Here is a 23327-nt window from a genome sequence, read left to right as displayed (position 1 = left end):
AATGACAAGAGACTTAAATATAGGTACACAAATACTTGATTAGAGTGAAAGAATTAACAGTACAAAGAAGAATACAAAGCAAAAAAAAAAAAAAAAAAAAAAGATTTGTTTGATAGTAGGGAAATGTCCCTGTTTTTTAACAGTGTCAATATTACACATGATGTTGGTTGTGTTTTCTCCTCTAGTACTTCCTGAGATCTTGGAACTTGAGGCTGATAAATTGCCAAGGAAAAATCTGGTGTGAGAAAAAATGCAAATTATTTACTTTACCTTCGTATACCCAGTATGTTGTAGATAACCTGTAAATGTTGGTTGAGTAATGAATCCATGTACGCATAAAAACCACGGTGGAGGTGATCTCAGATATCCAGAAGGCTCACAGTTAGAAGCATGGGAGTAGCACTGGCTTAAGAAATTAGGCATGGTTATGAATTACTCTCCTAAGAAATTGTCCTTAAAGCCTTGAGGGTAGAGAAATTCACTGGAATAAGGGATTAGAGGTAAGGAGTAAGAATAGAAGATTGTGGGTTACCCTTGGCAATCCCTTTACTTAGAGACTGTATATCAGGTGGGATGCTTTGGCTTGTAAATGACAGAAAACCCAACCAAAGCTGATTTGGGACTTGGCACTGTCCTTAGGTGTGGCAGAATCCATTAAATCTCCCCTCCCTGTTACATAGCTTTGGCCTCAGACGCCACATAGGGACTGCCAACAGCTCCAGCGCCTTCATTTTCTTAACTTCAAAGCCAGGGAGCAAGAGAAAAGGTCACTCTTCCAAAGGTATTACTGTACCTCATTGATTTTCATTGAATCTCACACACATGCCTGAACCAAAGCCAACTCCGAACAGTATCAAACACGAAAATCAATAAGTCTAGCCAGTTTCCAGCCCTACAAGCCTACTTTCTGGCAAAGCAGTCCTTAGATTCTATTATCGCTGAAATAAAGCTACAGCTGGAATAGTGCCTACCTCAGTTGTAAGGTCTCTGTATCTCGGGTACATTGTGCCTCCTCCTGCTCTCCTCACCACACACCTGAGTCTGCCTGGCTTTCCTCTTGTTGCAGGCTCCCAGGTGTTGGCCTGACCATTGGCTTCCTACTGGGCCATTTTTCTGAGATCACAGTCCCGACCTTTATCTTTATTCTCCCACGGATTCTAGGTATCCCATTCTCTCTACCAAGCAAAAAAGAATAGGATTTGTATGACTACAGTGAAGTGTTCATGCATTTAACAGTGTATGCAGTGACACAAAAGCTGTCAGTATTTCTATATTTATAATTCAAGTTTAGAATTTTTTCTCATGTCCTTCCTCACCCCAAGCGATAAATACTTCTAATTGTATAACTTTGGGGAATTAAGAAAAGCCTTCTATCAACCCTACTTAAGTTCTTTGAGAAGAGATAGATACTTTCTGAGAATATACATAAGATGTAATAATGTAAACTTTGTCATTCCAGTACTAGTCTTTTTTTTTTTTAAGCAAAACCTCAGGAACTACTTTAGACAGTACAATATCAGTATTTGAGTAGTTCCTGCATAGTAGAACTATCTAGTAAGATCCAAATTCTGTATGTATTAAGTTACTTCTAAAAAGATTTTATCATATGCTTGCAAATATCTTTGTATAAATGAAAGGTATTATAGAGTGAGAAAGGTAATCTCCTTCATCTGTACGCTCCAGACAAAATGTTGTCAAGCCCATTCTTAACAAGACTCCTAGAGATAGATATTAGCCCTTTCTTTTGGTAGACTTTTCTTTGGTAATTACTTTGCTCCCATGAAGCTGTCCTTTATGTCTGTCTTAGTTCTTCTGCTTTAATTTTCACCACTTCAAAGTGATATTCCAGGGATAATTAGAAATCAGCACATTAGAAGGGGTGTTCAGCAAGTTTCTTACTGTCATAGGAAGAGGTACAAATAAGGAAAGAGAGAAGGCTAGAAACCACTCTCTAGTGCCTTATAGGCTTCGTAGCCCTCTCTGCTGAGATGGCCTAGAAGCAGTGAAGCCCTAGTAACAGTGAGCTTACCTACCACCCAGATTTTGTTTTCTAGATACCATTCTTCAGCAAAAGAAACTCTTTTTGGAGAAATGGCTGATGCCATAGGTGAGATGGGAAAAATACAAGATAAACCTAAAACATCTTAGATGACCAGAAAGTGAAGAAGTTCTCAAAAAATGTTGGGGGTATATCAGAAGGACACAGGACCCAACTTGAAGGGGTTCTTAGTGCCCAGAACTGGGCAGAAGCAACAAAGTAAATGATAGTATTAAATTATAACCCATAAAATAAAATAAATACCCTTGAGTCCATACTAATAGAAATACAGAGTTGAACTAATAAATGGGGTAGAAAGGACAGCTCTTTTTACCACAGAATGCTAATTAATAAATGTAGAAGAATAAGAAAAAGGAAAGAATAAGAAAAGAACAAGAATGGAAATAAAAGAATAAGAATAGAAAGAATAAGAAAAATGGAAAAGCAACATGATCACACACCACAGTAATAATCATTGCATGCACGAACCATTGATGGTTGCTAAAACATTAGCAGGTGAAAATCTGATGTAAAAGAGGATACTTGCATGATCTTCATATATCTCCCACAAGATAGTTGTTATTTTCATAAAAAACAGCAGCTTGGTTTTTTTTTTTTTAAGATTTTATTTATTTGTCAGAGAGAAGAGGGAGAGAGAGCGAGCACAGGCAGACAGAATGTCAGGGAAAGGCAGAGGGAGAAGCAGGCTCCCTGCCGAGCAAGGAGCCCGATGCGGGACTCAATCCCAGGATGCTGGATCATGACCTGAGCTGAAGGCAGCTGCTTAACCAACTGAGCCACCCAGGTGTCCCAAAAAAAGCAGTTTTACAGTGGCAAAACCTGGCAGATGCCACTTTAGTCATACAATCAGAGTTAATATTGCCAGTAGTGAAGCATCAATATCACATACCCCAGTATATGGTAACATGGAGAAGAGTATCACTTCTCAGGGTTTCTTGCCAAAAATGTATAACTTCATTCTAAGGAGAAAACATCAGATACACTCAAATGGAGAGACTTTTGGCAAAATAATTGGCCTGGATTATTCAAGAACATCAAGGTCATTAAAGACAAAGAAAGGAGACTAAGGAGACTGAGAGCTAAATTCAGTGGGGATCCCAAGTTTGGATCCCAGACCATCAAAGGACATTTGTGGGGGAAATGGCAAAATTTACATGAGATCTATAGATTACTTACTGGTTATGCTATCAGTGTTGATTTCCTGATTTCTGTATATCTGCTCAGGTTACATAGGTAAGAGGTATATGCTCGGGAACTCCGCACATTTTTGCAAGTTTTAGGTGCTTCTAACATTGTTTCAAAATAAAAAGGATTTTGTGTGATATTTTTTAGAGGAGGGGGCCTTGGCATAGATGGCTTCTAAGGTCTTCTCCATCCTACCTTATTATTCTATGACACAGTGATGCAAAATGAAGAATGGCAAATATTTAAGCACTCTGCTGTTTTGTTTGTCAATTAAAACATATGTTGAGACATAAACATTGGATCACATTTTATACTGGCAATTCAGTTTGGTGGGGTATTTCTTGAAGGGCTATTCTTGTGCCCAGTCCTATTACTGAATCAGATGGTCTTGCCTCCGGAATGGTCAGTCTACTAAAGCTTGAAAGTGATGTGGTCTACATTTCAATCATTTAGCTTACCAAAGTCTCTCTTCCTTGGTGTTTTAAAATAACGGAGATAGACAGAATGATCTAGAAATTAAGTCATGGAGATAAGAGAACAAGAGCCCCCAAAGTGGGCCCTGAGTTTTTTTAGTCTGGGTGTCTGGCCAGGTAATAATAAACCTTAAATGAGGTAAGCAACCTAGGAGGCCCTTGGTATTAAACATTTTGTGTATGAGGAACCAAAAGAATATTCACATTAAGATTACTACCAGATAATTGGGTATTTCACTCTAGGGCAGAATGAAGATGCATATATTGGGGAATAAAGGGAAATATAATTCTAACATTCCCTTACTACTCATTTGCTGGATGACTGTACTGAATCAAGCCTATACTTCCATAATCCCCATTATGAGAAATTTTGGAATAATTAATTGGTATGTTTCATTTAGCAGATATTTACTACTGAGAAGTAAATATTTCAGGAAATGTATTGCAATTAGATCAGGAAGTTATGGCTTGTGTTCTAAACTCCATTAATGGAGATAATTTTTGATTCTTGGGTATTTGGGGACCTGTTTGTTTTTTTTTTTTTTTTTTAATTTTCTGTTTTATCTCTTTTCTTTATCTAAATGAGGGGTAGTTGTGAATCAAGAAAGTTGTATAAATGAAATGGAAATCTTGGTGCCATAATAGAGTTGAAATTTATGAAACGGATTTCTGCCGTCCTAAATTTTAACTGAAGTCTTAGCCTTAACTTACCTGGGTATGATGTCTTCCGTGGAAGATTAGAATTTATGGTCTTATTTCTGCAGTAGGAGCATACAACCTACATGAAGTTTTCAACTCTCCACAGAGTTGAAGAGTCAGTGTGGGTACTGTACTCTGAAACGTGTAGACTATGGGCCTAAGGTGTTTTTTAATCTTTCATCTCTTTTAAGGATCAAATATCATTAGAAAAATAAGCCATGGGCATTACAAATGTGGTCTGGTGAAATTCAATATTCACAATGACAATTCAGAATATGAGCTCCTTGGGGGAAAGTTAACCCACCACTCTAACTTTGCATCCAAATATCTTAAAGTGTGCTGTTGGTTTTATGAAAAGGTTTTGATCTACACTTCTAGTTTAAGTTCAAAAGAAAACCTACAATTTAAAGTGTATTCCTTTTCTGGGTATATTTACTTTGAACTATAGCATATAGTTTTTCTCATAAATCTAACCTGCCACTATCTGTTTTTAAGACTTTGTAAACTTCAAGTGGTTATGATGTGTGAAGTTTGGATTAAACTAAAATTTTTAGAAAACACATGTTATATATTTTGATTGTTTTGAATTTTAACATAGGCCAGTCAAAAACTTGAGTGTCTAGCAAAGTAATATACTTACTTTGTTACTATAAGAAATCACAGAAAATTGCCCTTTCCCATCATGTTAACAATAGACAAATGAAGCAGCTGTTCTTATTCTTAATGTAGTTGTTTGAAAAACTTGCACAATTTAATGAAAATGTCTCTACTCATAAAACCTAAAATGCTCACACATGGAAAAAGTCATAATGTTTTGGCAAATATTTTTTTGTTAGGAATGTGAAAGAGGCATACCTGCTTCATTACTAGAATTCTATGTAAGTAGCGTAAAACTGTGGGAGAAAGCCAACTGAAAAAGAAGACTAACAAAGGATAAATTAATGCTTTTTAAAAATATGGATAGTTCTTACTCAAACATACTTTTTTGACAAAGAATAATTATAACCTATACCCCTCTCCTTTTTTTTCTTTTCCAGGCGTAATTCTTGGGTCTTCGTTTCTACTCAGCATAAATGATTTTCTGCTTAAAACAAGTCTCAAAGAAAGAAATCGGATTCTGATAGGACCATGCTGTGCTTCTGCCCATCTGGAAGCTAAGTGGTGTAAACACAGTGGCAATCCAGGCCCAGAACAGTCCATACCAAAAATAACCATTGATTTAAGAGGAGGTCTGCTACAGGTTTGTGGGGATTGGCCACATTTTTCCCCTAATTTTCAACTAGCCTTTTTTCATTTTTTGAACTGTTTCACTAAATCTTGATATGGTGAGAAAGAGTATTATCCGATTGATCTCTCTCTCTCTTTTTTTAAAGATTTTATTTATTTTTTATTTGGGAGAAAGAGAGAGACAGAGATAGTGAGACGAGCATGAGAGGAGAGGAGGGGGAGAAGCAGGCTCCCTGGGGCTCCATCCTGGGATGGTGAGATCATAACCTGAGCCAAAGGCAGATGCTTAATCGACTGAGCCACCCAGGTGCCTCTAAATGATCTCTACTGAGCTTTTTTAACAGCTTTATTGAGATAAATTTCACATACCATATAATTCACCTAAATAAAGTGTATGATTTAGTGGTTTGTTTTTTTTTTTTAGTATATTCATGACGTATGCTCATCACTATAATCACTTTAGAAACATTCACACAACACCCTCAAAACCCTGTACCCATTAGCATTCATTCCCCATTACCCTCTAATCCTCTCTAGATCTAGGCAACTACTAATTGTTTTCTGATTCTGCATATTTGATTGTTCTAGACATTTCATGCAAGTGGAATCACCTAATCTGTGGTCTTTTGTGACTGGCTTCCTTCACACAATATAGTGTTTACAAGACTCATCCATATTGTTGCAGGTGCCAATACTCTGTTCCTTTTTATGGGCCAAATAGTATTCTGTTGTAGGGCCATACCACATTTATCTATCAGTTGATGGATATTTGGATTCTTTCCACCTTTGGGTATTATGAATGATGCTTCTAGGAACATTTGTGTTAAGCTCTTGTGTGGACATATGTTTTCCTTTCTCTTGGATATGTGATTAGGAGTGGAATTGCTGGGTCATTAAACTTTTTTCTAATTATAGACTTTGCTAGTTATGAAGTAGCCAACGTTGTAAGTGTCATCTCAATATATAAGTGTCTCAAGCACAGTGTCATCAGCAATATATAAGAACCACTTGCCAATGGTAGGTTCTTTAGGTATTATAACACCTGATGATTCACACTTGGCATATAATCAATTACAGCCTTTTACACTTTTGATTTATAGCTATGTATGGACTGTGTGAGGATATTTAGTTTATTTCTTGGTAACTTTCTAGATGGTTAGATTTGAATGTATTCTTTATATGATTTGATGTCCCCTAAGTTTAACATAAATCCAAAAACCTTGAGAAATTCACAATTATGAAAATGTAAATGACTGATTTGTTAGTAACAGAGGCATATTACATATGAATTTCTTGTTTTTATCTACAGGTCTTGTTGCCTTGACTTTTTCACCAGTTTTCTTACTGACAGGGAGCTAAATGTGGAAAGATTCTAATAACTTACTGCTTTGTATTGCTTTGTGGAGATTTTTGGCATCTATCAGAAATCTTCATGTATTTAATAATAAGTGTATCATTTCATGTTGTTTTATCAACAATATTAACAGTATTACCATTTTCCCAAGACAGCAAAGTAACTCCTCATTAAAATCAACAATAAGACAAAAACATATTATCTCTACATTATAAAGTCACCGTCTCTTGACAGTTAAAGCCTAAAGCACAGTGTTCAACTCCCCAGCTTGGGGAGTTTTTCAAGATCCAATAAAAACAAGATTGAAGAGAACACAGTAGACTTAGTATCATATCTCTTACCTTTATTTCTGTTGCCTTAATTCCAGAGAGCAGGACCCAAACTTAGGTTTAAAGTTTACCCACACGTGGGACGCCTGTGTGGCTCATTTGTTAAGCATCTACCTTTGGCTCAGGTCATGATCCCGGGGTCTTGGGATTAAGCCCCACATTGGGTTCCCTGCTCCATGGGAAGCCTGCTTCTCCCTCTCGCACCCCCCTGCTTATGTTCCCTCTCTCATTGTGTCCATCTCTGTCAAAAACAAATAAATAAAATCTTAAAATAAAATAAAATTTACCCACAGGGGTAGGGTTATTTTTTCCTACTTCGTTATATTTTTTCTCTTTTCTGTGTTAATCTGGTTCTCTTAGAAATAATGGTTGTATTGCCTTTATCCAATATATACAGACAAGTGTAATATTATTTACATTTTGAGTCCTCTGACATTAATCATTATTACCCACTGGTCATACTTCTGTTATGGACTAGTACTCTTCACATGGAGGAAAAAAAGAGAATTTGATCCACTTTATTAGAAAAAATACCAAGGCCTTTGTCCTGAAACTCTACTGTATCTCCTCTATAGTTGATTATCAGAGGCTGAGGAATACTGTATGTTGGTACATTCTCACTAAACACAGAAGTTGGGAGCCTTGTGAGTTCAAGTTCATTGAGCATCTTCTCTCTCTTTTTCTCTGAAGAGTAAAAGTGCAAAGAATGGAATCTTATAATTAAGAGGTGTTTGTTAAATCTCATGACAAGGAAGCTATTCCACAAGGTTATTATTCCACAAGGTTATTATTATTCTTTCTTTTATTAACATTTCAGCCTAGAAGATCTTCATTACCTTCTCTCGGACTGTAATAGATACTGTTTTCTCACTTAGGCAATTTAACTCATAAACATTACCTTGCACTAACATAATTTCATTGGTAACCCAGCATTGAAAATTGATTGTTATTCGCACAACATATGATGTAATTGACTTTCTTGTTTTTATGTATTTACTCAAGTAATAGAAATTCATCCCATAGGTCACTTAGCAATTATAGTTAAGTTATTGTCAATAATTAAATTGAATGTAATTATGGTCTCACCTTAACTCTGGTATGATTGTGCCTAATTATCCTCATGAAATGTTTGTATTTAAAAGTCACTAAAATTTTTCATATGATTCTTAAAGGTTTTCTGGGGTCAAGAACATTTGAACTGTTTAGTGCTTCTACATGAATTACTCAGTGGATACCTCAACGAGGAGGGAAATTTTGAAGTTCCTGAAGCAGTTCCACACATGCCATCTCCTGTGGAAAAGAACCAGATGTTTCAAAGTGAACAAAGTTCGGATGACCTACGGACAGGCCTGTTCCAGTATATACGAGATGCTGGTAAGTAGCAACAGTTTCAGCGTGAAAGAGAGTTTTTACTGCACGTTCACTAAATAACACATCAAGATCGCTTGAAAAGTATGTTAATAGCTGCAGTACAAAAATAGTACATTACCATTCAGTCTGTCTTAGGGGAAAATTCTTAATTTGTTCCTGTCCTAAAGCATCTAAAAATGGCCAGCCAGCTTCTTTACATTCTTACCTTTTATCCTCATAATGTTTCTGTACCATGTTCCATTTCAAAAGCATGCAGTTAATTATTTTTTCCTTTAACAGAACCTTTGAAAATGCCTGGTGTCTATGAAGTCTTGTTTTACAATGAAACTGAAGATAGCTCAGGGATGATGTTATGGAGATATCCAGAACCCAGAGTGCTCACCCTTGTACGGATAACTCCTGTGCCCTTCAACACCACGGAGGATCCGGATATTAGCACCGCAGACCTTGGCGATATGCTTCAGGTAAGTAATGACTATTCATTTCAAATAGAAGCACTGTGGAGTAGTGCTGATTAGATACTAGGAAAAAAGATTAGAGGAATGCTTTGGTGGCTCAGTAGGTTAAGCCTCTGCCTTCGGCTCAGGTCATGATCCCAGGGTCCTAGGATCAAGTCTCGCATTGGGCTCTTTAAGACTCAGCGGGGAGCCTGCTTCTCCTCTGCCCACCTCTCCCCCGACTTGTGTTCATGTCCTCTCTGTCTCTCTCTCTCTGACAATTAAATCTTTAAAAATAATAATAATTTAAAAAGATTAGAGCATTCCTGTTTTTTCCATCAATAGTATCAGAGAGAAATGCGCACAAATCTACGTGTGTGTTTGTGTGTGTATGGATACATACATATGTATATACATATCCACAAAATAGAAATTTTAAAATAGGGAATAATGTAATTCAGATTCATGATTCGTGGCAATTTTGAGAATTCTCAGTTCTGCTCTTAGCCCTTTTTATAGGTAGGTTATGTCACATGTTCTCTAATTGTAATGGGACAGGTGTCATTCAGTTCACCACACATTTTTCGAATACCTACCATGTGCTCACACTCTTCATCATTTCTAGAAATAAAATAGAAATAAATATGAAATAAATAAATAAATAAATATGAAATAAAATGTCCACGTAAGGCCAGAATGGTTGACCCAGTTTTCATCTTCATTTCCAGAGCTGACAATGGTCTTGGGCTTGAGGTCGCTGAGAGGAAAACTATCTAACCAGTGATCATGTTCCATGTGACTTGATGAAAGTTTGTTGCTTGTCATTTCCAGAGTTTAATGTAAATGTCATTGAGGTTATCACTACATTAGCATTCTGCTGATCAGTATTCTACAGATCTGAATTTCTCCAAAAATAGTGTTTTCCTCTTAGTGCCCCACCTATCACTAGATCACAGATCAGAACAGTGAAATTGCTCTCTTTCCCTGACTCCCCACATCTCCTCATCAATAAGTCCTGTCAGTTCTTATTATCCTGATGCCTCAGAATACATCCCTATTCTATCTACCTCCCTCTTTTTATTGGTACAACTGGAGTCCAGGCTGCCACCTCTCTGGTCACTGTTACAGTAGCTTCCTCACTGGTCTCAAGGATTTCATTCTTGACTCCCTGTAATGCATTTTCCAAATAGCAGTTAAAGTGATCTTTTAAAAACATAGATGAGGTCACATCACTCCTCTAACTTAGAACCTGATGGTGCCTTCCTCTACTTCTTAGAACCAGAGTCAACCATCTTGCTATGGCCTATAAGGACCCGTGATGTGTGCCCTGCCCACCTTGCTGACTTGGTCTCATGCCGGTCTCCCTATTCCTTACTATGTTCCAGCCATACTAGCTGAGCATACCACTTGAGAGTCATTTCTCTTACTCTGTTCCCCCACTTTGTCAGTCAGGTGCCAGCCCAAATGTTCTGTCATGGCTGGGTAAACTACCACTTCTTTATTCTAAATTATTACATTACTTTGTTTTACTTTTGTCATACTCTGATTACTATTTAGTTATTGTATGCATTTATTTATTTACTTGCTCATGGTCTTTCTCTCTCTACCATTAGAAGATAAGCTCCCTGGGGGTACCTAAGTAGCTCAGTTGATTAAGCATCCAACCTTCAGTTCGGTCAACCCTCACGGCTCAGGTCATGATTTCAGGGTCCTGAGACCAAACCTTGCATTGGCTCAGTGCTTAGCAGGAAGTCTGCTTGGGTTCTCTCTCACATTCTCCTTCTGCCCCTCCCCCCACTCATGTGTGCGCTCTCTCTCTCTCTCTCAAATAAATAAATAAATCTAAAAAGAAAAGAACCTCCTTCTATTTCTTGATCACTTTTATCTAGCCCTTGTTATGTAGAGGTATATTCACCAATTTTTTCTTTCTTTCTTTCTTTTTTTTAAGAGAGGGAGTGTGGGGAATGGAGAGAGAGAATTTTTTTTTTATTTAATTTAATTTAATTTTTCTTCAGTGTTCCAAAATTCATAGTGTATGCAACATACCCAGTGCTCCATGCAATACGTGCCCTCCATAATACCCACCACCAGGCTCCCCCAACCCCCACCCCCCTCCCCTCCAAAACCTTCAGTTTGTTTCTCAGAGTTCACAGTCTTTCATGGTTTGTCTCCTCCTCCGATTTCCCCCAACTCACTTCTCCTCTCCGTCTCCCAGTGTCCTCCATGTTATTCCTTGTGCTCCACAAGTAAGTGAAACCATACAATAAATGGCTCTCTGCTTGACTTATTTCACTCAGCATAATCTCTTCCAATCCCATCCATACTGATACCAAAGTTGGATATTCATCCTTTCTGATGGAGGCATTAATACTCCATAGTATATATGGACCATTCCATATATACTTTATCCATTCATCCATTGAAGGGCATCTTGGTTCTTTCCACAGTTTGGCAACTGTGGCCATTGCTGTTATGAACACTGGGGTACAGATGGCCCTTCTTTTTCACTACATCTGTATATTTGGGGTAAATATCCAGTAGTGCAATTGCAGGGTCATAGGGAAGCTCTATTTTTAATTTCTTAAGGAATCTCCATACTGTTTTCCAACGTGGCTGCACCAACTTGCACTCCCACCAGTAATATTCCCCTTTCTCCACATCCTCGGGTAGAGAGAATCTTAAGCAGGCTCCATGCCCAGCGGGGAGCCCAACATGGGTCTCGATCTCACAACCCTGACATTATGATCTGAACCAAAATCAAGAGTCAGAAGCTTAACTAACCAAGGCACCCAAATGCCCTCCCCAATTATTTTAATGAGTGCTCTCTACTTTTTTTTTTTTTTAAGATTTATTTCTTTGAGAGAGAGAGAGAGAGCATGCATGGGGGAGAGGGACAGAGGGAGAAAGAGTCTTAAGCAGACTCCGTGCCAAATCCAATTTGAATCCAAAATTCATACTAACATATTAACATTAACATATCATATTCTTGTTAAAATTTCTAATTATATTTAGCCAGATGTTCACCTTCTGAATTGATAACAATAAAATGTGTCATCATTTTGTCAAGTGAACTTGAGTGTGCCGAAATATTTGATTTGACAAGATGACAATGGTCTTTGATTTTTTTTCTTGTGATGAGAATTTTTAAAATCTACTCTCTTACAACTCTGCTTTGATTCTTTAAATCCTTAAATTTGTTTCCTCTCCCGTTAAGATCATATTCATGATTACCTTCTCTACCAACATTCATGGATTATTTTTGCTATGTAAAACAGCAGTATCTTTGACTGCTACTGCCTTACTAGACTTGCTCAAATGCAGAATGTCTTTAGTATCTTCAGTTAAAATGAAAATACATATCAAAGTTTCAGCCTCATATAAGGGCTTCTTTCTAACTGCTTTGTGGGTTCATATTTGTTAAATGTGAACTAACATAAGTCTGGTAGCTATCGTAGTATTGTGCCAGTTGTATTAAATAAGGCATTTGAGTTAGTACATTCACCTGTGACGTGTTCTCTATCTTCTCACTGACATTGGAGGGGCAGAAGAGCATTCTGGTTAAGCTCTAGCCAGAATGCTAGATGTCACCTTAGACAAGTAACTGAAGCTCTCAGCCTTGGGTTTTTTGTTTTGCTTTTTTTTTTTTAAATCAATAAAATGAGACTATCGATAATGTGATGATTATAAGAGGGAATATTTGAAAGGCACAGTGAACAGTGCCTGGCACACAGCGTGTGCTATGTGATACTTAAGTATGAGTACTACCAATTACTACCATGGTGACAATTGTCCAAAGTCTTTTCATCTAAGAGAAGCGCAGGCTAGACCAGAGAGAGTGGGGGCCGATGATTCTAGTAGCAGTCCAGAAGAGCTGGGGCAGTCCCGCAGCCCAGAGACTGTACTTTTCACATAAGCAAAGCAAAGCACTACATGAAGGAAGCCTGGCAGGGGGCAACAAGCAGAGAGTTGGTATCAAAGAGGTGTCACATCTTATTGAAGAGATAGGAATTGTGTTTGTGGGTAGAGTTCAAAGACAGGGATGCTAGTCTAAGAAGGAAGAAAGGCTTGACCTCCTGTGAGTTGAAAAGGAGAGCTTGATCCCAGCAGTAAGAACACCCAGAATCAACAACTGGCATGGAAGAGTAAAGCAGGACTGACCCTTTTGTTCCCCTGATGAGGAGCAGAATTTGACCCAAGGGTTGGGGCGAGCCTTACTAGTAGAAATAACCCTCTGGGTTGCAATCTTAGAACTGTACAAACTATTTTGTTTCCTTGGAGCTTCTGTGGAGAACAGAAAATATGTTGCATGAATCACAGCTCTGATTCGATATGACAGCTTTTTCCTTGAGCACTTGCAGTGCCAGACCTTGGGCTTGCTTCTGGGGATTCAGGTCCTCAACTGAATGCTGGAGTTAATGTTATTTACCTTTCAGAGACATTACAAGAATTGAGTGAAATATTATAGCTAAAACAAATAAATGCCTTACACATAGTGAGCTTTCAATAAGTGCTCATTTCGTTCCTGCCACTCCTCCTTCACAAGCAGATGTCTGGACCACTAAAAGAACCTTCTAAATAAAATTCCAGCTTTGGTCTTTCTTCCTTTATGCTATCCTGCTAAGTTCTTCAAGGAACAGGTGAATTGTATCAGTTCCTTGAGAAAAGCTTTCAATGGTTCTGTCACCCTGGTCAACTGACCTTGAGGGTCCTGCATAGCCTCCCCACCCCCCACCCAGCTTTACATTTCACTCCATTACACATGACTTACCCTCCAGTCAGACCGGCCTGTCCAGCCTTTACCAAAGCTGCCAGTGACAGCCCACTTCCACACTTACTCCTTCTTCATTTGAATCTTCCCCTTTCTCTGCTGAGATCCTACCCGCACTTCCAAATAGCCCATATGCCCTCAACTCCATGAAGCCTTACCTGGATGCCATCTCCACACATAGTACCCCCTTCCTCTGTAGTCCTGCGACACTCCATAGCACCACTTTTATGCTATTTCTTACCTTACTCCTCACATTTTATGTGTTCATATCTTGTCTCCTAGATTGTAGGTTTCCAAAGGCAGTGATTGTATCCAATCTGTCATTATGTCTCTTATAGTAGCCATTGCCCTGGAGATGCTCAGTATAGCAAATGGATGAATGAAAGCATGAGTATCCATGTTTCTGTTTTGTGTTATTCCAAAGTATTACATTGTTTGTCATAATTGTGTGGGGCTATTGAATGAGTTTGGTTTTACAAACTGAATTATGTCAAGATGCATTGTGTTATGCTTCACTGGTATTATCTACCATAAACACACAGTCTAATGTCATTACATTACATAGGCTTTTGGTGAGATCATTGAATATACTGCCAAGCCCACTGCCCCCTAGATAGAGGCTACTTCTTAAATACAAAGATAAGTTAATCTCTTTGGTTTTAGTCCTGAAAACAGAATCAAGTTTGGTTGACTTCTTCCTTGAGGACCGTTTAGTTCATAAAAAAACTGACCTTATAGAGTTCACTTATACAGCACCCTCAGATTTGTCCATTTATATATCTTTCCATGACTGAAAATGGCATTTATAAAGTCTCCCCATATGAATTTATGGAATTTATTTTGCAATTGTAATGAAAATTTGGAAAACACGTTTATAATATTAAATCAAACTAACCAGGTTCTGTATAAAGACCCGAAATTAATGTTCACAGAAAGTAAAAGGAGCCTATTTTATGGTCAGTTCATAATTTTAACATGTTAATATTAAGTATTAGCAGTATACTTAGGTATTAATAGGATTACAACTTGTAGGGTAGAATAATGCCATCAACCTAGAAGGAATATTGTATCATTTTTGTGAGCTTAACTGTCAGAATTTCTGGCCCTGTGTCTGGCACGTTCTAAATTTTCCTTTCCTCATCTTGTGTACACTGCCTACTTAGGATTCAATTTTGGAAATACACAAGTACCCAGATTATAAAATTTTTTTTTTTTTTTTTTTTTTATAAATTTTAATCCATGTTTGGAGTAAAATTGATAATGGGTATTTTAATTCTCATGCAGATCTGTCATGGTACTTGTTTTTATTCTCTCAGTACTGTGTTATACTTGTTTAATATTTGTTTTCATCTATGCGTTGCACTAAATTTTGAGATATCTTCATTTGGTATGTGAGAATAGGCCAAACTGAGTATCATCTTTCCTCAAGGATCTTAAGAGTATAAAGTTTGAGCATTATAATTCAAGACAAACACTAAAGGGGTGGGATCACTGAAGCAATTTAAACAGAGGGGAAGCAAAGTTAAGGAAGTAAATTGGAGGATGAGTTTGGCATTGATAACATACAATGTAGATTAAAGGAAAAGAGGTAAAAGCTAAAGTCAGGAATTCCTCTAATGTAAGAAACATCTAGGGTGTATATAAAATTCCTAGCGTTAAAGCCAGAAGAGAAGGATGGGACACCTGGGTGGCTCAGTTGGTTAAGCATCTGCCTTCTGCTCAGATCATGATACCAGGGTTCTGGGATCGAGGGCCACATCAGGCTCACTGCTCAGTGGGGACCTGCTTCTCCATCTTCCTCTGCCTGCTGCTTTGCCTAGCTGTGGTCTTTCTCTTCTCTCTCTCCCTCTCTTTGCCAAATAAATAAATAAAATCTTTTTTTTTTTTTTCTTTTTAAGTCAAAGGAGAAGGAAAGAAAATGTTCAAGTAACTTGAGGAAAAGTAAACACAGGTTCACAAAAGTTTACACCAAAAGAATTAATTAATACTTAGATTCAGATCTATACTTTCAGAAAATGTGCATATAATTAACAAATGAGGTAAACATCTCTGTCATTTTTATTTCCACTTCTCCCCAACATTTGTTAGCATTTCTCCCCAACAAAGAATTATTTGATATCTTCTCAATTTAGTGTAGGATACTATAATGTATGGACAATGAGGAAATAAAGAGATTGATCTGTCCCTATTCTTACAAGGTTTATAATCTACTTGAAAAAAAAGAGGGCATAATTACATACACTGCAAACTCGTAAGATAAAACAGCTAAATATAAAGATAGACCCATGCATTTATATAGGAAGAATCATGTAATTTGGGAAATTCTAACATCTGAAAGTAAGCTGAATTAGTTGGTAACAAAAGAATTAATTTGTGACAAAAGCTGTAGGATTTCATAGCACTTTCTCAGTGAAAAAGGCATTTTCAAGCTTGGGAATTTAGTGCAGAATTCTTATGAAAAAAATATGACTAGAGTCCATAAATGATATCTTCACAAGGATAACAGGAAGAAAAAAGACAAAAGCAAGCTGTGTCATTTGTTTATTTCTGGTGGAGAAGGAGAACAGTAAGCCAAAGAAATCAGTGCACTCATGTAGGGTTCATTTTTGTTTATTCAGTTCTCAAAAGTCAGGGAAATTATTTTTTAAAGTCACACTAATACGATTATAAAAATCAAAGTGAAACCACATTGGAAGAATAATGAAGAAAAAATTACATAATTCATACTTGGAAACCAAGGAGAATCTAAATGGTTAAGTTAACACACTTTTGCTGCAGTGTGTTATGATCTGTGTTTCACACCCAGAACTGTGCTAGATGCTTTGCATAATAACCTTGGTAAATCTCATTTTATCCTGTGAGGTGCGTGTTATCCCCACTTTATAAAAAGTGAGGAATCTGAGGCCAAGAGAATTAACTTGTCCTGAACTATAAGACTTAAAAATGGGAGATCCAGAATTTTATCCCAGGTCTTTCTGACCCCAAAACCTATGGTTTTTACCCTATTTATACAACATTGGGATGATAATACCGTAGATGATACATTCAGGTGATAGTGAGCTACTCTGTTGAAAATGTGGAAAGAAAGAGAATAAAATTATCCTTCTACTTCAAACTATGAAAGCATGAAATCATGAATCTGACCCCAAATATGCAAAATAACCTTAAACAAATAAAAGGACTCCTAGACACACAAGATGGATTGGATATTAAGATAGCTAAAGAAAGAATGTTTCCTTCAGAAGGAAACTGGTCAGCTCTAGAAGCCTAGTAAGGTCGCAGAAGCATTTGTTGGCAAAAGCTCTCCAGGCAGCATCCAAAGAAATGGTGCCCAAACGTCTGGTTCACCTGGTAGCTAAATCCTGTCTCTGTAGATGAATATAGCAGCTGTCAGATCTCCGTACCTAACATTCAAATCATCTAACTACCCAAACAACCTTCTAACACTTTGGCTCCCAATGTAATCTGTCTACGGAGAGAATATCGTATATTGCTCAGGCCAGCATCAGTATCCAGGCCGCTTGGCAGTTATACATCTCATGGTAAATTAATAACTTGGCATCTGGTTTATATATCAGTCTCTAGTGAACTGTGTTGCATGACTCAGCATACCTAAGTCTAGTCAGTGCTGGCGCACCATGGAAATCTCCTAAGACTGCAAGACCAATGGCCAGATCTTGAATGATGGCAAATCCATCATGTTGAGTACCCTCTTGTGGAGCCCTGCCTTCCCAGCGTGCTAGTCCTTCCCAGATGACATCTCTGTTTTTGCACTGTGTCACCAACGTTCCCAAACAAAATTCTACTCTCACTACCATGAAGAGTAGTGAGATATCTACCATGAAGTAGATATGATGTATGTAAAGCACCCAGCCATACATAGTTCGGGGCTTAGTAAGTTATTATTACAACACACAGTAAATGGGAGCTGCTGTCAGCATCATCATTATCGTCATCATAGCAATTGATCAAAGAACCTACTGTGTAGACCAAGAAAGCCCTGTTTTCTGAGAAAGACTTTTTTTGTATTTATAGCCTGTTGATGTCATAACAGTTGTTAGGAGTTCTGTGCTTGTGATTAATAGCGTGCTTTCACTGACAGAGACTGGTTGCTGTAAGAGGCACTACCTTCCCGAAGCTACATGGTCAGGCCCTCCGAGGTAGTATGTCAGCTCCAGTCCTCCAGGTTGCAGGTAGCAGAAACCCCTCTGAAGCTGACTTAAAGAAAAATGGGGGGGATCTAGTATCAAGATACAGTGGGGAGTTGGAGAGGCCAAGGGCAGCAGGGCCTCTCAAAGGATGAGGCCAGGAATGGAAGATGGGAACCGTGGGGAGTATTTATACACTATCACTTTTCTCTGCTTCTTTCCCTATGTTTGCTTCATTCTTCCCTTTCAACAACTAGCTTTCCTTCTCAGGCCTGCTGGTAGTTTCCCACAATTCCCAGAGCCAAACTCAAGAGTCACAAGTACAAGTCTAACGTCCAGTTGAGTTCCACATTCCTCATCCACCTAGAGGGGTGTCAGGTGTTCTTGGTTCATTCAACTATGGTCATCAGGTGGGGTCACATTCCCCAACATGGCTGTGAAGTAGGGGTCATTGTGAGCTCGATAGATACCCCAAAAGGGATCCATTTTATATTGGATCTCTCTTACTCTTCTCATTTTTCACTCTGCCTGGTTTGGCCAAACTCATGCTCTGTACTGGCCTTACACTGTCAGCTGCTTCTTTCCAGCCTAACTCTGAAGGTCTGTACAGCATGTCGTGTTCTTCCAAGAGGGAAACCTTTTACATATGGTCTGTGGTTTAGAGAAGCTTCAATGCGGGCAGAGGGTCTCTAGAAAGACTGCCTCACTAAAAAAAAAAAAAACTTGATTCCTTTTTGCTATGGTTTTTCCAGCTTTTCCCTTTGCTGCTATTGACAGAGCTGTTTCTCTCTCTACATCAAAGGCTGTCTGCATCTGGAGAAAAACCTCACATCACTTCTTAAATCTTCTCGTTGTCCTCTCCTAGCATCCTCCCAAAGTATCGATTCAACAAGCTCCTATGTCTTACTGACACATAGGAATTATTTTCTTATCCCCCAAATGCTTCAAATCTATGTCTTTCTTGGTCAGCCCTTCCTTTTTAATGCAATGACTGTGTAGCAAATTAGCAGCTTCACAGATTCTCTGCTCTCCCAGGTCTAATGAAGTGTAAGAGCGTCTCATATAAAACCGTTTTCTATTTTTGAAATCAGGTTTACGATGGGATGCTTTGTGCCTGTCGCTTAGTGGTGATTTAATCGTGTTTGGTTTTCTGATAATATCCTATCTTACATACTTACCCATACTTACCCACAGGTGGAATTAAAGCATCATTAAACCTTATAGATATGTGGGTGCTATTCTTTTTCATAATTACATGGGAAAATGTCTCATGTCAGGCAATGATACTCAGTATTATCCAATAAATGAGAAACTGGACTTTGCTGCTTTAAACTTGATTTTATAAGCTTCCTGTAATTCTAAAGCACATGTACCTGATAGGCAAAGGTGATGATATTAGCACCTGGTGACATGACATAAAAAGAATCCTTCTGAGACTTACTTGCAATCCAATACGATGTACCTCTTCCATGCACAGCTTAAAAAGAATAAAAGGAAGTGTTCTTGGGTGTTTCTTTTCAGCTGTGTTGGGCGGTTCACTTAGAACTGCAAATATCTTCCCAGAATCCCGAGCCTTTTTATTTTATAAGCACCTCGAGCCCACTGGCAGCTGTACTAATGTGTCCCAGAAGGCTTTGCTCCTATCCATCATCTTCAGAAGGGGTGCTCAAAGCCCAGATATGAGATTCATTGTTGTTGAAATGCAGAAATTAAAAAAAAAAAAAAAAAGAAGTCCTGGGAGCTTAAGGGGAGTAAGAGGCAGAGCCAGAGTCTTAAGAAATAAGGGAAAAGCAAAAGTCCTTTGTACCCCATGGACACAGTAATAAATGGTTCTGAACGACAGGTCACTGGGCTGGATCGACTACTAAGTGTCCCACATCCAGAAGCATTGCCTCCTTTTTTGGACAGGGAGGGAGGAACCTAAAATAGAGTATTCCCTGAGGATACTTTTAATCATGCTGTCTTTGTGGTGTTGTAAAAGTAGGAAAAAAGGATCTAGGAATATATTGAAAAGAGCTCTGCTTGAAAATGTTGAAGTTAATGCAGAAAATACAGATAAAAGGACCTGGGTTAGGGCCATGAAATGTACAAAGGTCGATGAGGCTCTGGTTCTGCTCTCAAGGCATCTCTAATCTTTCAGGAAGGGTAATAAGTACACAAAATGAGGCGAGGTAGAACCATCAAGTGCCACAGAAGAAACAGAGAGAATGTGCCTTTTTAAACAAGGAGAGCTTACATCTGCCTGGAAACAGTAGGAAAATGCTTCATAGAGGAGATGGCAATTGAGGGACTCCCTAAAGGCTGAGCGGAGTCTCAACATAGAATGAAGGGAAAGGGGAGATAAAGAAAAAATCAGTCTGAGCACAATTACAGAATTGAGAGTAAGAGAAGACATATCTGGAAGGTGGCAAACAATCTGATTTGGCTAACGTAGGTTATACAAATAAGGGATTCATGGAAGGGTGGTAAGCGGCAGACATATGTTTTTTAGTCCGTGTCCTTTCCATGGAGGGAAAGAGGAAGGCAATACATTTTCTGTGAACCTAGAATGTACCAGGCACTAAACTTGTCCTTTTGTATATTGTGTCCCAATGATCTGCACTACGATGCTGCATATTACATACTATTATCTTTACTTTAGAGCTAGGATTACTCAGGTTTTGAGAAGTCATACAATTTCCCCAAGAGTGCAAAGCGAATAAGGAACTAAAATCAGGACTCAAAGCTAGGTTTGTGTGAATTTTTTTCTTCTGCGTTGTGCTACCTTGACTCCTTTTGGATAGAGTTGTCTTTAATTTGATAGGCATTGGAGAACCCTTGGCAGTCCAGGCCTTCAGGTAAATTGATTTAGAAGTCTGATAAAGAGTAGATGGTAGAAAGAAGAGGCCAAACATGAGAAGCCCTGTTGGGGATCTCAGAGAGGAGACAACAGAGGCTGTAATAAGTTGGAGTGGGGTCAGAGGGTGGGGATATGAGGAAAAAGAAGTGATTGGAGGAGATGCTGTATGCTCTATGCTCTTGACAACTAATTGGGTAGTTTAATGACAGGGAATATGAAAAGTTATAGATGACTGCTAGATTTAAGATCAATAGGCAGCAGGATGAGACTATTTACAGAAATAGCTTGGCACTATTCACCATGCCAAGTACCTTAGGCAGATTTCCTTCTGAAATCAGCTCTGCAGAGGTGAATGTTCTCCCCTTATTAAGGAAAGAAAGCTGAGAATCTGAAAAATTCAGTGACTTGCCATGGGCCTGTTCTCCCTGAAATGTATGTGAATGAACATAGATTTAATGTGCAATTTCAAGAAACTTTATAGATTATAGATTCCTATAAAGTTTTTTATGAATCCTTGAGGTGGAATCCCAACAACACAGGAAAAAACATTAGAGCTATTCAGATCTGCATCAACTAGGATTAGGTTCAGATATGAGAGACAGAAAATACCCAATGACAGCAATATAAACAAAACCGATGTTTCTTTTCCTGTCCCATGTGAGGACAGCCTGAAGGTAGGTGGACTAGGACTGTCAGTATCTCTACAGAGTCATGAGGGTCCAGGCATCTTCCTGCCTCCCGCTACTCTGCTGTCACTCAGGCTCTTGCTTTGCCTTCATGGTCCAATATGGCTGCACGACCTTTTAGCATGTTGTTGCCATTCCAACCATGAGAAGAGGAAGGGACCAAACTTGAAACCCACACTCTGAACACTGTGCTGCTAGCATCCCAGAGTCTGGAACTGTGTACCTGGCCGCTCCAAGTGTCAGGAGAATGAATTGGGGACTCATTTGCTAAGGAAGAAAGGAAGGAGAGCTAGTGAGGCACAATAAGCAATTCCTACTGGTACCACCGCTGTGATTCCTATGGGTCCCCTCTGCTGTGCTGCTCAGCCCTGGGGCCCACACCCACTTCTAGCCTGCTGGGGAGTCAGTGTTCCCCCTGGGAAGCAGTAAGAGAACTCGCTTTCGAGTTCACTAGTGAGCTGTCTGCTGAAGCAGAATTTGTAAAGAAAACTGAAAAAACAAATGAGATTTTAGATAGATAGATGATAGAGTAGATAGATGATAAAACAGATAATAGAGTAGATAGATGATAGATGATAAGATAGGTGATAGAATAGATACATGTTAGAGTAGATAATAGATAAATAGATAGGTTAAAATGCTAGCATTCCTTCAGCTCTTTGAAAAATGCAGGTGGAATTTTGATCGGAATGGCACTGAAAGTACAGATTGCTCTAGGAAGTATAGACATTTTAACGGTGTTTATTTTTCTGATCCATGAGCACGGAATGGTCTCCCATCTTTTTGTGTCTTTCATGAGTGTTCTGTAGTTCCTCAAGTACAGCTCCTTTACCTCTTTGGTTAGGTTTATTCCCAGGTATCTTATGGTTCTTGGTAAAGCAAACAATCCTAAAATTTGTATGGAATCAGAAGAGACCCCAAATTGCTAAGGAAATGTTGAAAAAGAAAAACAAGAGTGGGGTCATCATGTTGCCTGATTTCAAGCTTTTACTACAAAGCTGTGATCACCAAGATAGCATGGTACTGGCACAAAAACAGACACATAGACCAGTGGAACAGAGTAGAGAGCCCAGATATGAACCCTCAATGCTATGGTCAAATAATCTTCAACAAAGCAGGAAAAAATATACAATGGAAAAAAGACAGACAGTCTCTTTAATAAATGGTGCTGGGAAAATTGGACAGCTATATATAGAAGAATGAAACTCAACCATTCTCTTAAACCATACACAAAGATAAACTCAGAATGGATAAAAGACCTCAACGTGAGTCGGGAATCCATCAGAATCCTAAGGGAGAGAACATAGGCAGTAACCTCTTTGACATTCGGCCTCAGCAACTTCTTTCAAGGTATGTCTCCAAAGGCAAAGGAAACAAAAGCGAAAATGAACTTTTGGGACTTCATCAAGATCAAAAGCTTCTGCACAGCAAAGGAAATAGTCAACAAAACAAAGAGGCAACCCACGAATGGGAGAAGATATTATCAAATGACAATACAGACAAAGGGCTGATATCCAAGGTCTATAAAGAAACTCCTCAAACTCAACACACACAAAATAGATAACCATGTCAAAAAATGGGCAGAAGACATGAACAGACACTTCTCCAATGAAGACATACAAATGGCTAATGGACACGTGAAAAAATGTTCATTCTCACTGGCCATCAGGGACATTTAAATCAAAACCACATTGAGATACAACTTTACACCAGTTAGAATGGCCAAAATTAACAAGACAGTAAACGTGTGTT

General features: G+C 38.5%; 1 protein-coding gene across 7 annotated transcripts in view; it reads left to right on the top strand.

The window, feature by feature from the left end:
* The window catches only part of VPS13B (vacuolar protein sorting 13 homolog B), a 792142-nt gene that overhangs the window by 627200 nt on the left and 141615 nt on the right, over positions 1–23327 (top strand). For all 7 annotated transcript variants that reach the window (XM_059165934.1, XM_059165936.1, XM_059165932.1 and 4 more), the window contains 3 exons: positions 5454–5656; positions 8499–8700; positions 8977–9161. In XM_059165934.1, the coding sequence (XP_059021917.1) occupies positions 5454–5656; positions 8499–8700; positions 8977–9161 (590 nt within the window). The remainder of the gene's footprint in view (positions 1–5453; positions 5657–8498; positions 8701–8976; positions 9162–23327) is intronic.

The sequence above is a fragment of the Mustela lutreola genome, chromosome 3 (genome assembly GCF_030435805.1).
Source record: "Mustela lutreola isolate mMusLut2 chromosome 3, mMusLut2.pri, whole genome shotgun sequence".
In the NCBI taxonomy this organism is placed as follows: Eukaryota; Metazoa; Chordata; class Mammalia; order Carnivora; family Mustelidae; genus Mustela; species Mustela lutreola.
Note: the sequence above shows the minus strand (reverse complement) of the source record. Positions and strands in the feature narration are given on the sequence as shown.